Here is an 18,935-nt window from a genome sequence, read left to right on the forward strand (position 1 = left end):
AGGAGACGAAAAATTAGAAGAAGTGGCTGATTTTAGATACCTAGGAAGTCAGATAAGTGAGGATGGAAGGAGTAGTAGGGATATAAAGCAGAGGATAGCGCAGGGTCGTGTCGCCTTTAATAAAAAGAAGTCACTTCTATGCTCGCGAACGGTTAAATTAGAAATTCGAAAAAGGTTGTTAAAGGTGTATGTTTGGAGCACGGCGTTGTACGGGTGCGAAACATGGACAGTGGGAGCGGCGGAAAAAAAAAGGTTAGAAGCGTTCGAAATGTGGTGTTATAGGCGGATGATGAGGATATCGTGGGTAGAAAAGGTTAGAAATGAAGAGGTATTGGAAAGAATAGGAGAACAGAGGACTCTGTGGAAGTCAATAAAAAATAGGCGAGATAGGTTGGTAGGACATCTTCTCAGGCATAAAAGTCTAGTCAGAGACATATTAGAGACAGGAGTTAGGAGGGGTAGAGGTAGACCTAGATTAGATTACTGTTCGCAAATAGTTAAGGATGTGGGCTGTTCTAGTTTTAGGGAAATGCGAAGTTTAACTCAGGATAGGAAAGAGTGGAGGTACGTGTCCAACCAGTCTTAGGACTGATGACCTTATGATGATGATGCAACATTATCCCAATTATGCACTTAAAGGTCATGTGGTTCAGGAATGTATTAATTTTCACTATCATAGTTCCACCAACAAGACTGTAGAGAAACAATCAGTATCGTTATCATGGGTCATTACTTAATTTATCTATATTATTGATGAACCAATCTTTGTTCACTTGTATGTATCTCTCTGAATTGCGTTTTACCTATTCTTTGGCCACAAAATATGCTGGAGAAGTTATCCTTGTTTAAAATAATAGGAAATTTATCAGTGGTCTTCGTTATCTCAAGAAAATATTAATAACATTTTGGTTCTTTTATTTTATGTTGATAGAGACAGATAACTGAACACCATAAACTACGTCAACATTGTAAATACCTAAGTCTAATTGCACTTACCGACATTATTGTTAGTGTAATCTTGCTGATCATGCCCCACAATATCCCTTAAGTCCTTCACAAGATCTCCTGTGAGGGGTAAAGCAGTTGGTCCAAGGGTAGTATCATTGGCCGATATGATTCTTTCTTCGTCGGTTGTAGTAACAACTGGTAACGCGGAAGGTAAAACATGACCCCCTGGGGCCGGGGTGCTATTCGTGGCCGTCATAAAACTTAGAACTACCAGGCGATCTTTATGGGCCATCATAAAATCTAGATCCGTGCGCCAAATCGTTTCTGGAACGGAAAAGGAAATATTTTCAATCATAAAGTTAAGCGTGTGTCTAGGATGGAAAATCGCATGAGGAAAACGATATTTGTTTTATCTGTGGAGTTTGTACCAATAAATAAATGAACTCGAACTATATATTTTCTAGATATCGAACTTACAAAACTCAGTTGACTTAACGAATCATTAGGCAGATTTTTATTTAACGATTTACTGTTTGTTTAATTTATTTTTTTTAAAATAATTTTTAAAGGTACGTTAACAGTTATAGGATACGTTTAGAATAAATTTAAAATGATTTTNAATCCTTGTCTAATTCTGTTTCTAAAATTTTCTTCTCTCTGATGTTATTTAAATTGTGTAACTACCTGTTGAACTTTATATAAACTATATATCGCTCTTCTATCCTTAAATCTCATCCCTATACATTCTATACAAGTATTTTCAACTTCTTCCATTCAACACTGTCAAAAGCTTTTTCTAGATCTGAGAATCCTATACATTCGCTCTTTTCTTTTCTATCGTTTTGCCGATTAATATCCCTAAAGCTAATACAGCTTATTCAAACGCTCTCCTGTTTCTTTTAAAAACGAACTGATAATCCCCTAAACGTTCTTTAACCTTCCATCCTTTTCTGTATGATTGTAGTTAAGATTTTTGAAAGCTTTATAGTAACTCGTGATATAAATGAAACAATAGGTTTGTGCATGATAACGAAAGTATGAATAGCATGGTTTTTCCCTAAAGAAAGAGGGGAGACATTCCAATACGTAACTCTGCTCTGTAACTCGAACCCTTTTCAACATTTTAGTCAGTATAGCAGAGGTTCTGTTGCCACAGAAGAAGTTTTACATCAAAAATGCAACCAGATACAACAGGTATTATTTGTTCGATGAGAATGGTTTTAGGTTTTAATGATTTCAGATTTTATTGTTATATGTATTTGTTTTTAATTTATTTCGTAGTGGTTAACAACATTGAGAGTTATCTTTTTATTCATGTTTCAAAAGCTTATTCACTTATCCGCAAGCTTCAACGTAGCATTTTAAAAACCAAGGGGCAATCACAATGCTTAATCATTTTATAATAAAATTATCATTAACTTTTGTATGAATAATAAATGTAAAATGTAAAGGCTAATTTTGCATTCAGTACGCATCCTGTGGTTGTTCTGTTTATATCTTATATTAAATTTATTAAAGCTCTCTTATTTATATTAATTCCAATATTTCTAAGTAAAGTTGGCTGTTGTTTGTGACGTAAACGAAACGAATGTGACTAACAATCACAGCTATGCACGTTCTACCGCGCACCACCCCGCGGATCATTTATTGTCGAGACGTGCCGTGTCCTGTACGATAATGTACATGCGTGAGTGGTCGCCAATTTTTATGAAATCTCGTGGAATCGTAAGTAATTATGCGTTAATTTCGTCGTTTCGTGTTTGATTGACTTAAAAGTGTTAATATAACAAACATTTATTAAGTGTTTTTATAAAAAGCTTCAGTTGAAAAGGATTTAAAATTGGTAAGCTATATTTAACAATTGAATTAACTGTATAAGGAAATATATATTCGATTTAAATGTATTTATAAGGCCTTATTGCAAAAATGTTGCTTTATCTTTTTTATATTTGGGTTAGGAGTGATTTTGAGCTTTACTATAGTTAAGGTACACGAAAATGCACACGATTTAGATGTTCTTATTAACGTTTTGTACCAATATTCAGGAAACATGGATGTTTTCACAAAATTTATTGTTTCGATAATATTCTTTTAGTCATTATCAAGATTATAACGGAATTACTGCAGCTTAAACATAAATGATCAACTATTTATACTGAATTGTATAGAATATGATCGCGGGGGAGGGGGGAGTCTGTATATGATAGTTAAATGGGGAATTGGAAGTATCTAATTGTAATTGATTGTTAATTAAATTTACATTATTATTTCTTTTTAATTTATAAGTTTTTTAGCAAACAAAGATAATTTTCTATTATTGGAAATGCTGAAATCTAAAATTCTTGATCTATCGAGTGAACATTTGTCGTACAATGATCTTTAAAACATTCCAGCATTTAATTAAAAAGAAATTATCATTGTTATTAACAAGGCACTAGCAATAATGTATTTTTATTTGATAATCAATTAGAACTAGATACCCACTTCCCGAGTAAAAATAAAAAGAATTATAACACCACTGAATCGCCTCCAAATATCTGAAATGACCACCGAAATAGTTCCTACACATTAGACGAAAATTTAAATTCTAAAAATATAGCCAAAACACTACCTTTTGAAAAACTAAAACAGCTTCAAACTAGCGTCACATTAAAAAAAAATCCGAAAGAGCCCTCAAACAGCGCCTCGCCAAAAAACATACTATAACAGAACCAAAACAGCATCACATACAAAATCAAAAACTTTAGTATCCCTTTAGTGCTGTTTCGGCACTTTTTTAGTATAAATGCGTCGCTCTTTTGGTGGTATTTCAGTAGCTTTCTGGGAAGCAATCGGTGCTGTATCCGTGTACTTTTCGTACCGAATGCGGTACTGTTTTAGTACTCCATCCGTACACAATCGGCGGTTTAGTCCTGCAAACGGACCTTTTCCGATAATATTTTAAAGAAAATTATGGAGCTAGTTTGATCGTAATTCGGTAGAGTGGAATTGAAAAGAATAATTTTTACTCGGGTTTCTACATCTCCGCTTATCCTGTTTAAGCTTTAATCCTATAAACCCTCTTCCTACAATATTAGTTATTTTTGTAATCCAGTTATTCTCCTGATAGTTGATGATGACCGAAAACAATATTGTAGAGACAATGAATTTTGTGAATACATTCTTGTATTTCCTTATTTCTACATTCTCAATTCCTTGCACTATTGCAAGTTTGACTTTTATGAATAAGGACAGGGACATAGGATAACAGCAGGCAGAAAATTAAAAAAATCGCATCGCCGTAGCTATATAAAATTACTACAAATGATTGTAGAAAAAGTAAAATGAAAATGGACAGACTGAATCCGATCTTTAGTAGATACAGATAGGAAAAGAAGAAAAACTAAACGGTCCGTATAATTTCTTAGCAGGGATTAACTAAATTGAGTTAAGCGCCTTTCGTAGTCCAAGCAATTGCCGGGGTATTAAGTTAATTTTCGTATAAAAGACCGAATGCAGCCATTCAAACCATTTCATGGCGTTAATGGAAGCTTTCGCTGATTTACTTATTCGCAGAAATTGTTAAATTAAAGATGCTCGATTTACTATTGTCATCTTGATTAGTGAATAGACAGGAGGTGGTTATTTGATAGTAAAAATTTGTATGATTAACACAGCTTAACATTTCAAATAGACGATTTCAAACTTTTATAAAACACTGCACAATTAATTTTTCTTTTGGACCAACAATCTTCAAAATTACATACAAAAATAACAAATCTGTCTATTTGACTGAAGCTTGAAAGTTCATAGGTAGTAGCATTTCACTTTTTTGTATTTACAATATTTAAGGTCGTTCTTATTTAAAAAGGATATCTACTATGAAATTTTTAATTATTAATAGTAGTTAAATGAAATATTAATCGTTTTGCCGATTAATATCCCTAAAGCTAATACGGTTAATGAGAGAAAACTTTTGTTGCTGTTGTCCCTGTTGTTAGGGCTTGCAAAACCAGTCGTGCACAAAAGAGACGTTCTTGGTGTAACGGACAGACAGTATTAGGTTACTTTTGACCTACGAAATTCTAAAAAAGGTGGAAGTTAGTCCAAGTAAGCGTAACTGGTTTATGCTAAAACATGATTAATGTAAAGGGGTGTACTGTTTGTGAATAATAACTAGGTTTATTACAGGGTAATCGAATTTTCGTCATGATTGTGTCATAATAATTCCATTAGCACATCTTGTATCGTCTTAAATCTTCAATAACAAACCGCACATGATCATGAATATTCATTGATTTACAGAGCCTAATAATTATTCTGCAAATTCTGTCTGCTTCTTCTTGTAGCAATTCGGAAGCAGTCTTTGCATTTGTCACAGGTATTTCAATATATCAATTTAAAGGCCTCGGCATTCTACGTTCGCAAAAATGAGTGCGGAACGATAGATCGTACGACTCACGCGGTAAAGTCATCAGTAGGTACTCATTTAAACGTACATTTTACATGAACTAAATGAACCTCATATAAGATGACGACATTTTTTATGAACGTTCCTCAACCCTTTACGTATACTTTATTAACAATATATTTAGTGCAATCAACTCGCTTTTCTCTTTAATTTGTCATTTGAGCTTATCTAATCTAATCAAAGACAAAAAGAGAGTCATGTACACGTTGAGTACCAACACTCGTGAATATCGATTGTTTTACTAACTATTGAACTGTAAAATTGATGCTGGGACTTTTGTTAAGGTATTTCTGTGTTTTAGACACAAATAGTGTTACGTACGGAATTAAATGCGCGACTTTATCAGAAAACAAAGAACGATCACGCGCTTTCGAACTCTCTTCTGATGCTGCCGATATGATTCGATCCGAAGTGTGCAAATGAGCGAGCACCAATAAGAGCGTCGAGCATTCAATGTTCGAAGACAAATGAGCAATTTCGCCGCAAAGACACCGCTCATTAATTAATATCCTTTCAAACTCGAGTTAGGTACGAGTTTTCGGAGTCGTTTCGAACGTGCATTGGCGAAACAGGAGCAATGCTTGCGAGATTAATGCACTTAAACGTCAATTTTGACGGGTTGTTAAGCTTCCCAGTAGAATGAATGGCGTAACGAAGCATCAAAGGGTACACACTTTGCTACTGTTGATCGTGATCGTTAGGTGTCTGTTTATTTTTACTCCTATACTCACACATTCTACTATTTATTTGTAAAATCGTAGAATGAAGTTAACTACAATAAAACTTACAATTAGTCAAAATCGACATCATCAAAGGATTTATCATCATCATAATAAGGTCGTCAGTCCTAAGACTGGTTGGACACGCACCTCCACTCTTTCCTATCTTGAGCTAATCTTCGGATTTTCTTAAAACTAGAACATACCACATCCTTAACTATTTTCTATCTAATGTAGGTCCTCTTAACTCCTATTTCTGCCTCTAATATGTTTCTGACTAGACCTTCATTCTTGAGAAGATATCCTACCAACCTTTCTCGCCTATTTCTTATTGACTTCTATAGAGTCCTCTGTTCTCCTATTCTTTCTGATACACCTTCATTTCTAACCTTCTCTATCCACGGTATCCTCATCATTCGACTATAACACTACATTTCGAACACTTATCCTAAAGTAGCGGTGACAATCCTTGTCTAATTCTGTTTCTAAAATTTTCTTCTCTCTGATGTTATTTAAATTGTGTAACTACCTGTTGAACTTTATATAAACTATATATCACTCTTCTATCCTTAAATCTCATCCCTATACATTCTATACAAGTATTTTCAACTTCTTCCATTCAACACTGTCAAAAGCTTTTTCTAGATCTGAGAATCCTATACATTCGCTCTTTTCTTTTCTATCGTTTTGCCGATTAATATCCCTAAAGCTAATACAGCTTATTCAAACGCTCTCCTGTTTCTTTTAAAAACGAACTGATAATCCCCTAAACGTTCTTTAACCTTCCATCCTTTTCTGTATGATTGTAGTTAAGATTTTTGAAAGCTTTATAGTAACTCGTGATATAAATGAAACAATAGGTTTGTGCATGATAACGAAAGTATGAATAGCATGGTTTTTCCCTAAAGAAAGAGGGGAGACATTCCAATACGTAACTCTGCTCTGTAACTCGAACCCTTTTCAACATTTTAGTCAGTATAGCAGAGGTTCTGTTGCCACAGAAGAAGTTTTACATCAAAAATGCAACCATATACAACAGGTATTATTTGTTCGATGAGAATGGTTTTAGGTTTTAATGATTTCAGATTTTATTGTTATATGTATTTGTTTTTAATTTATTTCGTAGTGGTTAACAACATTGAGAGTTATCTTTTTATTCATGTTTCAAAAGCTTATTCACTTATCCGCAAGCTTCAACGTAGCATTTTAAAAACCAAGGGGCAATCACAATGCTTAAAATTAAACTTTTTGTTCCGTTTGTACGTTGCATTACCCTCTCGTCTCTTTTACTAGCAATGAAATTCAGGTTCATTTTTTATTATTCTGGATTTTATCCCTAAATCTGGCGGATTTTAGTAAATAAACCTTTGAAGAGCTTAAGCTTCCGTGCAAAATACATCCGGCAATTCCACGAGAATTTTCCTTTGTCAGACCGTAGTGGAGTAGTAACAGACCAGTTGGCTGAGAGACTAGGTTGGATATGGCAGTAGTTAGCTCGAATCAAAAGCGGATTTACGGACTGCGTCTTGAAAAAAGCTTTTCCATATTCATGCTTTGTTAGACAGAGGTGCCAGACGAAAAAGCTAATCGGAACGAAAGCGAAGATTAAACGGTTTAGTTGGCCTAGAAGTAATTCGGTTTGCCAGAGATGTTTCGAAAACGATCGAAATGTCGACGACGTTATTCAATCAGTGCACAGGTAATAGGGTTGGTGTGTGTTTAAACTCGATACACCCACCTACGTACGTATATCTACATAATATTGACGGAATAGTTGGGGAGGCAAACGAAATTTCATTCATTTCCGACGAAAATCCGGGAGCCGGAGGAATTACGGCGGAAAACGAATCGTGACGAGAAAATTCTAGTCAATGATTACAAAAAATCGCACAAATAAAGGAGTTATTGAGTATGATTAGTCGGAAAAACAGGAAATTCTGAACAATATATGTATATAAAATAATTTAACGGTTAGAAAGAAATATTATTGGAATTATAGTGGTTAATAATGGACTAATCCGTAAGGTCGATCCTATTCAGAAATAGAACATTAACAAACCCTAATCTGCATGACAGAGTCTATGGGCAAAGCGGCGTCTAGCTATGAGATTTCATCAAGAAATAGATTAAGCTTTGCAAGGGTCTTACTATTTAATAGATAGGATTTATATTGTTTAATTACATTATCCTATACATTAATTTAAATATAATTTAAAATGGAAGACATAAGGATATCCCCTTATTATTCTCGCCTAGAATTATCGATAGATTCTCAGCAAAAATCAAGAATGATTTGGCTTAATAAATAATAGTTTTCAGCGGTAAATTTTTACGCTAGAATATTCTAAATTAAGTATTAAACAATTTATAGTGGTATTATCGGTCGGTTTAATAAAACAGCGGGGTATCACTGCAATCCATTTTAAGCACTGCGGTGTTTGCTATGAATCACAGAAAATTAAGAGCGTTACCGAGCGCCCGAATTTACCCTCTTTTGCATTTACGCCTCCGACAGTAAATTGAACCCTAAATGACTAAAACCGACATGTCTGTGTTTTTCTCCGTTTTCCAGTGCGTTTAGGAGATACGTCGACTCTGAAATGGTTAAAAGCTTTGCCTTTTCCAATCTCATCCAGGAAAGCAACAATGTCGGGTGAACTTAACAAAGCATCAGTTGATTTGAAATGTTTTGTGAAAGATTAAAAGACAAAACATTGTATGCTGGTTTTGTATCTGTTTTAGATTAAGTACCTACTCGTAAATTTCGTCTTTTAGGTATGAGTTTTTAGCGGAAAATTAAAAATTTGTCTCGTATTTCCAGAGATTATTCCAAACAACGAAACAAGTAAACGTTTTACCACATGATGCATGGTAATTCCTGTTGGTTTAGCTTAATACTAATTTATCATTATCATCATAAAGTCGTCAGTCCTAAGACTGCTTGGACACGCACCTTCACTCTTTCCTATCTAGAGCTAATTCCTTAAAATTCGCATTTCCCTAAAACTAAAACATCCCACATCCTTAAGTATCTGTGAACAGTAGATAATCTAATCTAGATCTACCTCTACTCCTCTTAACTCCTGTTTTTGCTTCTAATATGTCTCTGACTAATCCTTCATGCCTAGAAGGTGTTCGTTTCATAACCTTGAATAATCTTTTTCAAAATGCTAAATAGTGATTTTTTTATTTTTTATGATTTAACAATTAGCTGTTAACAGACTGATTTTATCTAATTTAAAACTGGCGAATGCTTAAAGCTATTAACAAGGAATAGACGACCACAGAAGCATCTCACAATTCGAAACTTTTTCCCAACGTAATACCTACGTAAAAAATAACGAACATTTCTATATAGTAAAATCGAAAACAGAAATGCGCGAGTGAATCAAGCGGTTCGAATTCTGAAAGTTCGGCCGGAAATAACCATCGGCTTCGAAAATTAAACTTTGCAACCATCGCGAAATTAAATGCTTGTTGCGCTATCCCAGTTTCGTTTTTTATTGGACCTCGGAACAGAGGATAAATTGAAATTCTCCGCTATGCTGGTGAAAAAGACAAAGAAGCAACGATTTCGTTTTGCGGATAGGATGATGTTAAGCATTGATTTTCTCTTTGTCTCGCTTCACATTTTCGTAATTAGAATATTCATAAACATCTGTATGCGCTACTATTAAACAATATGTTCCTATTTACTGAACGCAATTTAATAAAACTCTGTTATTTTTAAACGTTCAAAGTACAAAACCGCCTGTCAATTCAGATTCACTTTAGTTAATAGAAACTGTAAAAGGTTTTACTTCATACAGTCTCAAATTAACGTGTTTATTTGTTGTTATAGGGGTTGAATGTTGAATGTGGATGATTATCTATATGTTTAGTTAAAGACCATTAGTTATAGTTTATATTTTCATGTTACATCTGGCCACAATTTTGTTAGTTGAACTTCAAACCTCTTTTTCATGCCGATTTGAAAAATTCGATTTTTACTCAACGATTACAAATCATAGGGTAAATATCTCTTTACAGTCTATTTCAATTTGTTAGAATTGTGACCTTGAAGAAATCTGCGCGAAGATAGAAAGAATACACACTAGACGTGAGCAAGACAGAAATAGTTGGACCAAGCTTAAACGGGCGGAGCTCTCGATGGGCGGTCTTAGGAGATCGGCTAGGACTGTACAGTACTAGACGAAAATGTTTAGCAATTTCTTAAAACAAAACTGTATATAAATTGACAATAGAAAACAAAGCAAAAGTTTGTAGAACGTTAAGTTAATTCACTTGTTATTATTTTTAGCTTTTAAATAAAGCATATTCTTAAATTTTAACGAGGCAGTTTAAATAATTTTGCAAATAGTACTGTACACTTTTGTCTAGTTCTCGCTCGATGATCGGTGGAGAAATGTGCTTCGCGGACAAATATGATTGAATTTGGAATTATGCTACGGCGCATCCTAATAAAGGGAAGGGGTATATCTCTAACTTCTTGAAACGAACAGTAACTGCTTGTTTCTTTTGTCAATTTTCAATAACCTTTACTGTTGCTTCTATCCTTTATTATTGATAGTTGATGGCTTTATTATACAGATAAATGTATCTATTTTAAATTTCGACAAACTTTGTGAGAAGCTGTATTAAGTTTCATCATATTCAAGATGTGTCTAAGGCATCAGACATGCTTTTCGGATAGCGTTGTTGGTTTAGGACGTTGGGCGTCGCGGTGTGAGAACGTCTCACCGACGCTGCTTATGCTATCACTTATGTACATAAATTCGCTTCGGTCGTTTGTAGCGATGAACTGTAGCAAACGCATTCTCTCCACCCTATTGCTTATCTATTCAATTTTATCCAGGCCGGCGCGGCGGGGCGCGGCGTGGAGCGACGGAGAGCGTCGCGATTGTGGACTGGCGCGGCGCGTTCACTTTTTAGAGAATTGACTTTGCCATAGTGATATCAACAAGAGTTATAGTCACATAATATCTATTCATAAAAGTAGAATTTTAAAAGTGCACAGCTGTTAAAGATTGAAATAATCACAAATCGTTAACTGCGATGTTAAATATTAGTAGGAAAGGAATAGATAATTCATTGATTAATTTGGTGATCATGTAAATATAAATGTCGATATCGTAACTATTCTACCATAACAGAAGTTAATGTCTTTAGTTAATTGCTTAGGATTATAAGGCTACGATAGGTAATGACAACACGATCGAAGTGAGTTTGTATTTCTTGCAATATAATCTTGTTTCTGGTAAATTTATCATATTTATCAAAATTAGTGGTGATTGTATGTAATAGCCAGCAGGATTATATTTTATATAATATTCGGATTAAAGTCAGAGTAAAATTGATCGCAACGAGTTGTGCAAATGTCTTTAAAAAGTTTACATAACCTCACTACTTATTGTACAAACTCAATTACCAAAATTAAATTACATTGTCATTCTTTTGAAATTCATGTATCAGTTTTATAACGTCATATAGTATTTTCCCTTTTATTGTTTCCATGCTATTTTGCGTTACATTCCCTAGTATCCCGTCTCTTTCTAACACTGCATGACCCTACATTTTATGAGAATTGTCTGTCGTGAATTACTTTCCTTTATTACCCCTTATCTTTTTATTTTGCGTTCCCTTACGCTCAATACACATACTAAACTTCAGCAACTTTGTGAAGGAAATAGCAAAATAAGCGAATCCAATAAAACTACGTACAATTTAGGAATTTGCACAGTGAATGCAACGTTGGATTTTATTTCCTATTATTTAATTAATTGCAAATTACAAAAATAAAACTTGCGAAAAGGACTAAAACCCGGAATCAATACAATAGAATTTGAGTGCTAGAATGAGAAGATCGTTTAGTCAAAGGTTCCATGAACTAATATTAATAAACAAACGTCAATGATCCCTTTAACGTCAAATATATTTTAAATAAATTGCGCTCAAGTAAACACAAAAAATCAAATATTTCTTCCTTATTATTTTGGTAGATGTGGTACATTTTTCTCAATACAGTTTCTGATTTTATAGCTTATATTTCAGTTTATTTCCCATCATCAAAAAAAGTCTAATATGTGTAGTACCTACACATTCCAAGTCGTGTACGCTTATATTTTACAGGATATATATTGATTGATGGTATTTTTCAACAATACAAATTGATCTGTCGTTTCAAAATAAAATCATTCTTCTCCGTCCAAAACTTAATCCTGCGGAATAAAGGATCAGATTGTGAGGGATATATGTTTACATATATATACCTGTATAAATATCCTTGTAGATGGATGCATGTACATAATGCCCTCTCAGAGAAAATGCAGAAAATCAATACGTACGTTGCACTGGTCAGTACCACAGCCGTTGGCTGCTTTTAAACAACAAATGCACGGAATGTGCACGGCCTGTTTTAGGGAGGCTTCGAGCTTCGACATGCATGGCATACGAATATGATAGGATGTGAGCGAGTAGGTGAGTGAGTTTTGTGCACTTGGCTCCAAAATTGGAAAGCTCATGCATTGTGCGGCTGTTACAACATAGGGCTAGTAGTGGTTGATACACTACCAACTACCTACCAGCTTCAGAACATTTATATGCTAATGCGAACATTTCGAGTAGATGCCATGAGGCGAGAAACGACTATCTGGTCTGCTAAAACACTACGTTATTCGCTCCTATTTTACATCTAACAATGTCAAAGTCATTTTACTGCGAGAGTGTAAAATAATTCACTATTTGTTAATTTGTATTAATTATAAAAACTATTTTGGGAAAATTAAGTTTCCTATCGTTCCTACTGGGTGTCCCACCGACATTTCCGTGTAAAAATTATTCTTTTAAATTTCACTCTACCGAATTACGACCAAACTAGCTCCATAAATTTCTCTAAAATATTACCGGAAGAGGTCCGTCTGCAGGAGTAAACCGCCGATTGTGTACGAATGGAGTACTGAAACGGTACCGCATTTAGTACGAAAAGAACACGGATACAGCACGGATTGCTTTCCAGAAAGCTACTGAAATATCACCGTAAGAGCAACGCATTTATACTAAAAAAAAGCGTCGAAACAGTACCAAAGGGATACTAAAATTTTTGATTTTGTATGTGATGCTGTTTTGATGCTATTATAGTATGTTTTTTGGCGAGGCGCTGTTTGATAGCCCTTTCGGATCTTTTTTAATGTGGTGCTAGTTTGGAGCTGTTTTAGAGTNAGTACCAAAGGGATACTAAAATTTTTGATTTTGTATGTGATGCTGTTTTGATGCTATTATAGTATGTTTTTTGGCGAGGCGCTGTTTGATAGCCCTTTCGGATCTTTTTTAATGTGGTGCTAGTTTGGAGCTGTTTTAGAGTTTAAAAGGGTAGTGTTTTGGCTATAATTTTACAATTTAAATTTTCGTATAATTTGTAGGAACTATTTCGGTGGTAATTTAGGTCATTTCAGATATTTGGAAGCGATTCGGTCGTGTTATAATTCTTTTTATTTTTACTCAAGTTACCAGCGGAAATTACTTGGAATGTACATACTTTTCTAATTTAAATTTATCAATATATGAGAAAAGTTGTTAAAAATCCTGTTAGACAGTACTTCTTTGCAACTAAGAAGGATCAATCGGGACTCCAACTTTTTTAGTTTCCCTGACTGTGTATGATAAACGTTCACTATTCAAAAAAAAAACTATTTCTTGTAAGCTGTACTTAGTTTGTGAGGTTCAGAAACAGAAATTGGATAATCCCATCTGACCAAATTTAGGGAGTAAAGAAAAATCAATACAATAGANAACTTTTTTAGTTTCCCTGACTGTGTATGATAAACGTTCACTATTCAAAAAAAAAACTTTTTCTTGTAAGCTGTACTTAGTTTGTGAGGTTCAGAAACAGAAATTGGATAATCCCATCTGACCAAATTTAGGGAGTAAAGAAAAGAGTTGTTAGAAAAGAAATGTTTAATTTTTTATAAAACTTGCATAGTTGATATATCTTTCTATACACCTAACTGCAGGGCTGCATTTCAATTTTGACTATTTTTGAATAATTATTAAAAGAAACATAGAAAATTTGCGTCGCAATATTACGCTTTGTAATAAAAGTCGTGTACAGCATCGAACTTGTTATTTTCTTCCTCATCTGCAGTGTGTTTATCATTTAAATATAGTTGAGCAAGTCGTAAAACTAAGGAAAAAAAAAACGACGAACCGATTTAATAACCCCTTCGAGACTTTACGCCATTTGCTGCAGTCTGCAAGTTACAAGCTGGAAAATAACGAACGAACGCAAAACTTGGATCATTTCCAAGAACGTGTAATAAAAAATAAAATGCTAGAATTATTGCTGCATCAAAATTTCATCTGTTGAATGGATATTATTCAAAATAACTTTTCTAATTTGTACTTACGATGACAAATATTATTTTTGGTATAACGAAACAGTAATAGTAGTAGTCAAACAAGTTTTTAATAAAGATGATGATGATGATGACAGTATTTTATACGGGTACCTAATGTGTAAAAGATTGTATTAGGTACTATTCGTGAAATAGTGATTTTTGTTGATCATAAATGGATAAAATTTATATCGGTTTTGATTAAATTCTTTGATGTTTTTGATGTTGAATTGGTGTTTTGTTTTTCCGCTTTGGAAATTTTGCTGCCTTTTATTCAAGAGAATTAAGGATTAGCAAATAAGTATAAAAGTTCTTCAAACGTCAATTTCTTTCTAGCTTATTTAAAAAAGTATTACAGTAACAAAATTTTTCTATTACTGATCATGTTCACTGTTGAAAATAAATTATTATTTCGTTATGTTTTAGCAACCTCACAAAGAAAATTAAATTTTTATGGAAGAGCAAAAATTACAATTTTCGATTGTAAATGATTAAATTTGCCGTAGAAATAGTAGAATTTATTAGGTAACTTGTAATAATCTCAATTTTGATATGTTTTTTCAAAAATTGTTTCAAGTTTCTTAATTATTACAATTAAGTTTGTAATATCAACNAGTTGCTATGAAACTATTCTTTTCATAACAATGAAATGGAAAAAATTGGTTGGCGATATCGATAAAATGCATTTATTGGAAAATTAATAGAATTCAGGCTATAGCCTCACTCCAGAAGTTTGGGTATTAGGTATTCCTTTATCCGTTTTTTTTTTGGCAGAAATCCTTTTAAGACAACATCTGTGATGTAAGCTTCGAAGAATAATGAACTTTTCGATTATGAAGCAACGGGCTAGTGGGATAAATTGTAAATATCGCTTTAATATTCAGATAAATTTTCCTTTTCTCCGTATTCCTTACAGAAAGTTAGAAGTACATGGATTATGAGATAAAACGACCAAGGTTAAATAATACGTATCTTATACAAAGTTTTTCGTTACAAAGGGAGTTTAAATTGTGTTTAATTAAATTTCCTACGAGTTCTCTATTGTTTCAATGTTTGAAGGTTTCTTAAAAGGTACCTACAGATATATTCCACGTGACCATGGCAATTTCTTAATTAAAAGATATCTTTTGGCTTAATTGCTTCGAAAGAAACACGCAATAAAACTCTCTTTAAAAGAATAAAGTCAGTTAGAGAAGCATTTCTAAAGAAATTAAAAGAATTATCTCATGCCTTCCGGTGCTATCCGAAGAGGATGATTATCTTGAAATTATTTGATCTTGTGGCTTTTCTTATTAATTCCTCGAAATAAAAGTAAATAGGTGGATTGTTGTTTATTATCAGACATAATTCCGTTTTGACGAGACGGAAAAATTTGTTTACAGAGACAGTACCGTTATATTTACTTAAAGAGTTTCATTCATTGCTTAAAGTTTTCCACGACAAGGGTTGATAATTCTTGAATTTGACTTCTACAAATCCGAAAGGTAAAAAACAAAATATGTTTCTCCTCGTGTCGGATTTTATTGCCTTTCCAAGTAACTTATTATAGTAATGAAGATATATATATATAAAACATTTTTCGAAGTGTCTTTTCTCAGAAACCATCGGTAACGACGTCGTTATGTTATTATATTTCAAAAAGAAAATTTATTTCAGACAGTATTACCTATAATTGGCAAGAATACTGCTCAAGAGAAATTTTAATCTTCGTTTTTAAAGGAAATAAACATCAAACGTACGCTGTCAAAAACTACCTTTCATCAGCACGCCAGTTAGGATTCAGTTCGACAAGTCGATATCCTTATATTGGCCTTGTAATTAATTTTTTAATACAGGTTTTTTTTTACATATAAGGTATTTAAGTTAAATGCCGTTTTGATCTAAAACAATTACAAATTATTTTGATAAATATATTTTTAAGCACTGCAGCTCATACAGCTACTCGAAGTGAGCAAAATCGCTTGGGAGTTTCGTTTTCTTTTGGCTTTCTTATGTTGGTTGAGAAACAGTACAAAAGCAATCAAAAATCATTGTGAATCCCTTAATTACTGCCCCATCTGACCGGGTATTTTTATCGTCTGAGGAAATTGAACTGTCATTCTGAAAGCTCTCTGGACAAATGGCCTTTCAAATAAGATTTTAAAACCCAAACGAAATGAAGCTTTTCTCATTAGGTAAAACGTTTTCAACCTATATAAATAAAACTGATGGAGAGTTTGTTTAAATAACTCCCGTCATAATTATGAAATGTTATTAATATTACTACTTTCCAAGCACTTATATAATAAGCAAACATAGCGCTGTATGGGGAAATTACAAATGTTGTAATTTAATTTTACAATGAATTTCCATTTAAAAGTAAAAGTAGAATCAATTAGTCATAAAATTGCATAAATTGGTTCATTCCAATATGAGTATTTTATATAAAACTATAGTCTTTATCTGTGGTTTTGCTCTTGTTAATGTCCTAAATACGCGTCAGAGAATAGTATTTTTTTCGGATAAAAGGTACCCTATGACCCTTTTCTGTTCACTGACAATATATGCACAAAAATTCATAATGATCTGTTGAGTGCGTAAGGTGTGAAATGGTAATAAACAAACAAAAAAACAAACCGACAGTTTGAATTTTCGTTTTGAGATATCTGTTAGGGATTGTATGAAAACTTGGGTGGTTGCACTTTATTCTTTTCCACGCGATCATGTTATTTGGTTCGAATTACTTACAAGCCGATAACGTATGTCGAAAAGTAGATATAGCTAAATCTTGCAAACGGTTTGGGATAAAGATGCATCAAAAACGAAAATCCAATGCGCTCATGTAAATTTGCAATATCGTGCGAATTCAAGATTCGAATTTAGTCGAAAAAACGGACCATATAACGAGGGTGGTTTTGCCCGTCAAGTTGATGATGATGTATTGCGACGTTATCGAGACAAGCATGGCTGTGAAAATATGTAAAGAAAGGAATCAATGCGAAAGCTCAGTTATTTCCATAAATCGTTAATAAAGCGTGAGCATGCCGATGGAATACATTACACGGCAATAATTCGAAGTTCAAGGTAAATCAATTAAATTCCAGAGAAATTTAGACTTGATTAAAATCTAATTTAAAAATAGGTATTAAAGGATCACAATAAAGATAAAGCTTTCAAGTTGATATTACCGACATCTGTTATCTTGCACAGTCTTTTACAACTTATCATTTCTTATCGTGACATACTTTATTACCCCCGAACCTGTTTTAATATAAAATATATCGTATTAGGGGAAGATTTACCGTAACTCGTGTGCTTATCACAGACAAGAATGATTTATGTTTGCTAAGACAAAAGCTACATTCTACTTCCACTACTACCAATTTAAACTTTGTTTATTTTAAACTAATAGCCGGTATAACACGTCGGTGTCTGTCCAATATAAAGCAAGTCTTTTATGATTACTAGCGGGTTAAATCCTTAATTAAATCAGTTTAAGTAAATCTCATGTCATTCAACTGATGTTTACTATGTGTTAATGAGTTTCCCTCGAAACGTTTGTTGTGGTGGCAGTTTTCGGTTGGGTCCTTATTTTGAGTGACCGTTCGGGCGATTCGGTTGTCGCTGCCGCTGTTGTCGAAATGGCCCACTCACCCGTTCAAACTCAACGAAAGCATCGGGTTCCGTAATCGCTATTTAATTAGGTCTCGGTATGACACCGACACTATCGCACACACCCCCGGTCTTATTTAATCAGACGGCAGGGAAATAGATCGACCATGATAGAATTATGCTGCGGTTGCCCTGTGGAAAATCTTGTACGCAACTACATATACAGCATACATGCACGTATACAGTTAACAGGTAAATTGCGAAGTTGATAGATAAGAGGCGGCTGGTTAGCTAGGTATGTGCTTCATACAGACTTAATCACATCACTCACCGCACACACATCGTGAAACCGCAATTTCAAGATACAGTTGTCTTTATATTTTACAACTTCGTATCTCAATTTTTATTTTTAGCAGGTGTTCGAACCCGGGACAGTTCGTGCCACAATCAGCATTCTTGTCTTAGAACTACCTATTACTCTCTACTTTTCTTTTAATCGTAATTGTAAATATGTTAGTTATTGTTTCACAAAAAAAAAAGAAACTCGGCGATTTTAAATTAAATGTGTAATGTTATGTAACAGTAACAATATACTTATTGTCGCTTTCCGACAGTGATATTTGTAAGACAAACTCGATGACATTTCCTGAGACAAATGGAATCAAAATTCATGCGACGAGGGTGACTTTAAAACATCGAGGAATGTATACGAGGGTGGATTGATAAGTTTCCGGCCTAACCAAGAGATGACGCCACTAGGCCTACCTTGAGGTGACATTCTATAGTACCATCCTTGGATAGCTTGTAGCTATAGTTTCAGCCCGATCTCCTTGCTAG

General features: G+C 33.8%; 1 protein-coding gene across 3 annotated transcripts in view; it reads right to left on the reverse strand.

Annotated features, from left to right (window-relative positions):
* LOC108744379 (protein tincar) overlaps positions 1-18,935 on the reverse strand; it is a 116,204-nt gene that overhangs the window by 8,015 nt on the left and 89,254 nt on the right. For all 3 annotated transcript variants that reach the window (XM_025976278.1, XM_018480110.2, XM_018480108.2), the window contains exon 5: positions 997-1,272. In XM_025976278.1, coding sequence (XP_025832063.1) covers positions 997-1,272 — 276 coding nt within the window. The remainder of the gene's footprint in view (positions 1-996; positions 1,273-18,935) is intronic.

Source organism: Agrilus planipennis, unplaced genomic scaffold, assembly GCF_000699045.2.
Source record: "Agrilus planipennis isolate EAB-ADULT unplaced genomic scaffold, Apla_2.0 scaffold17, whole genome shotgun sequence".
NCBI classification, from domain to species: Eukaryota; Metazoa; Arthropoda; class Insecta; order Coleoptera; family Buprestidae; genus Agrilus; species Agrilus planipennis.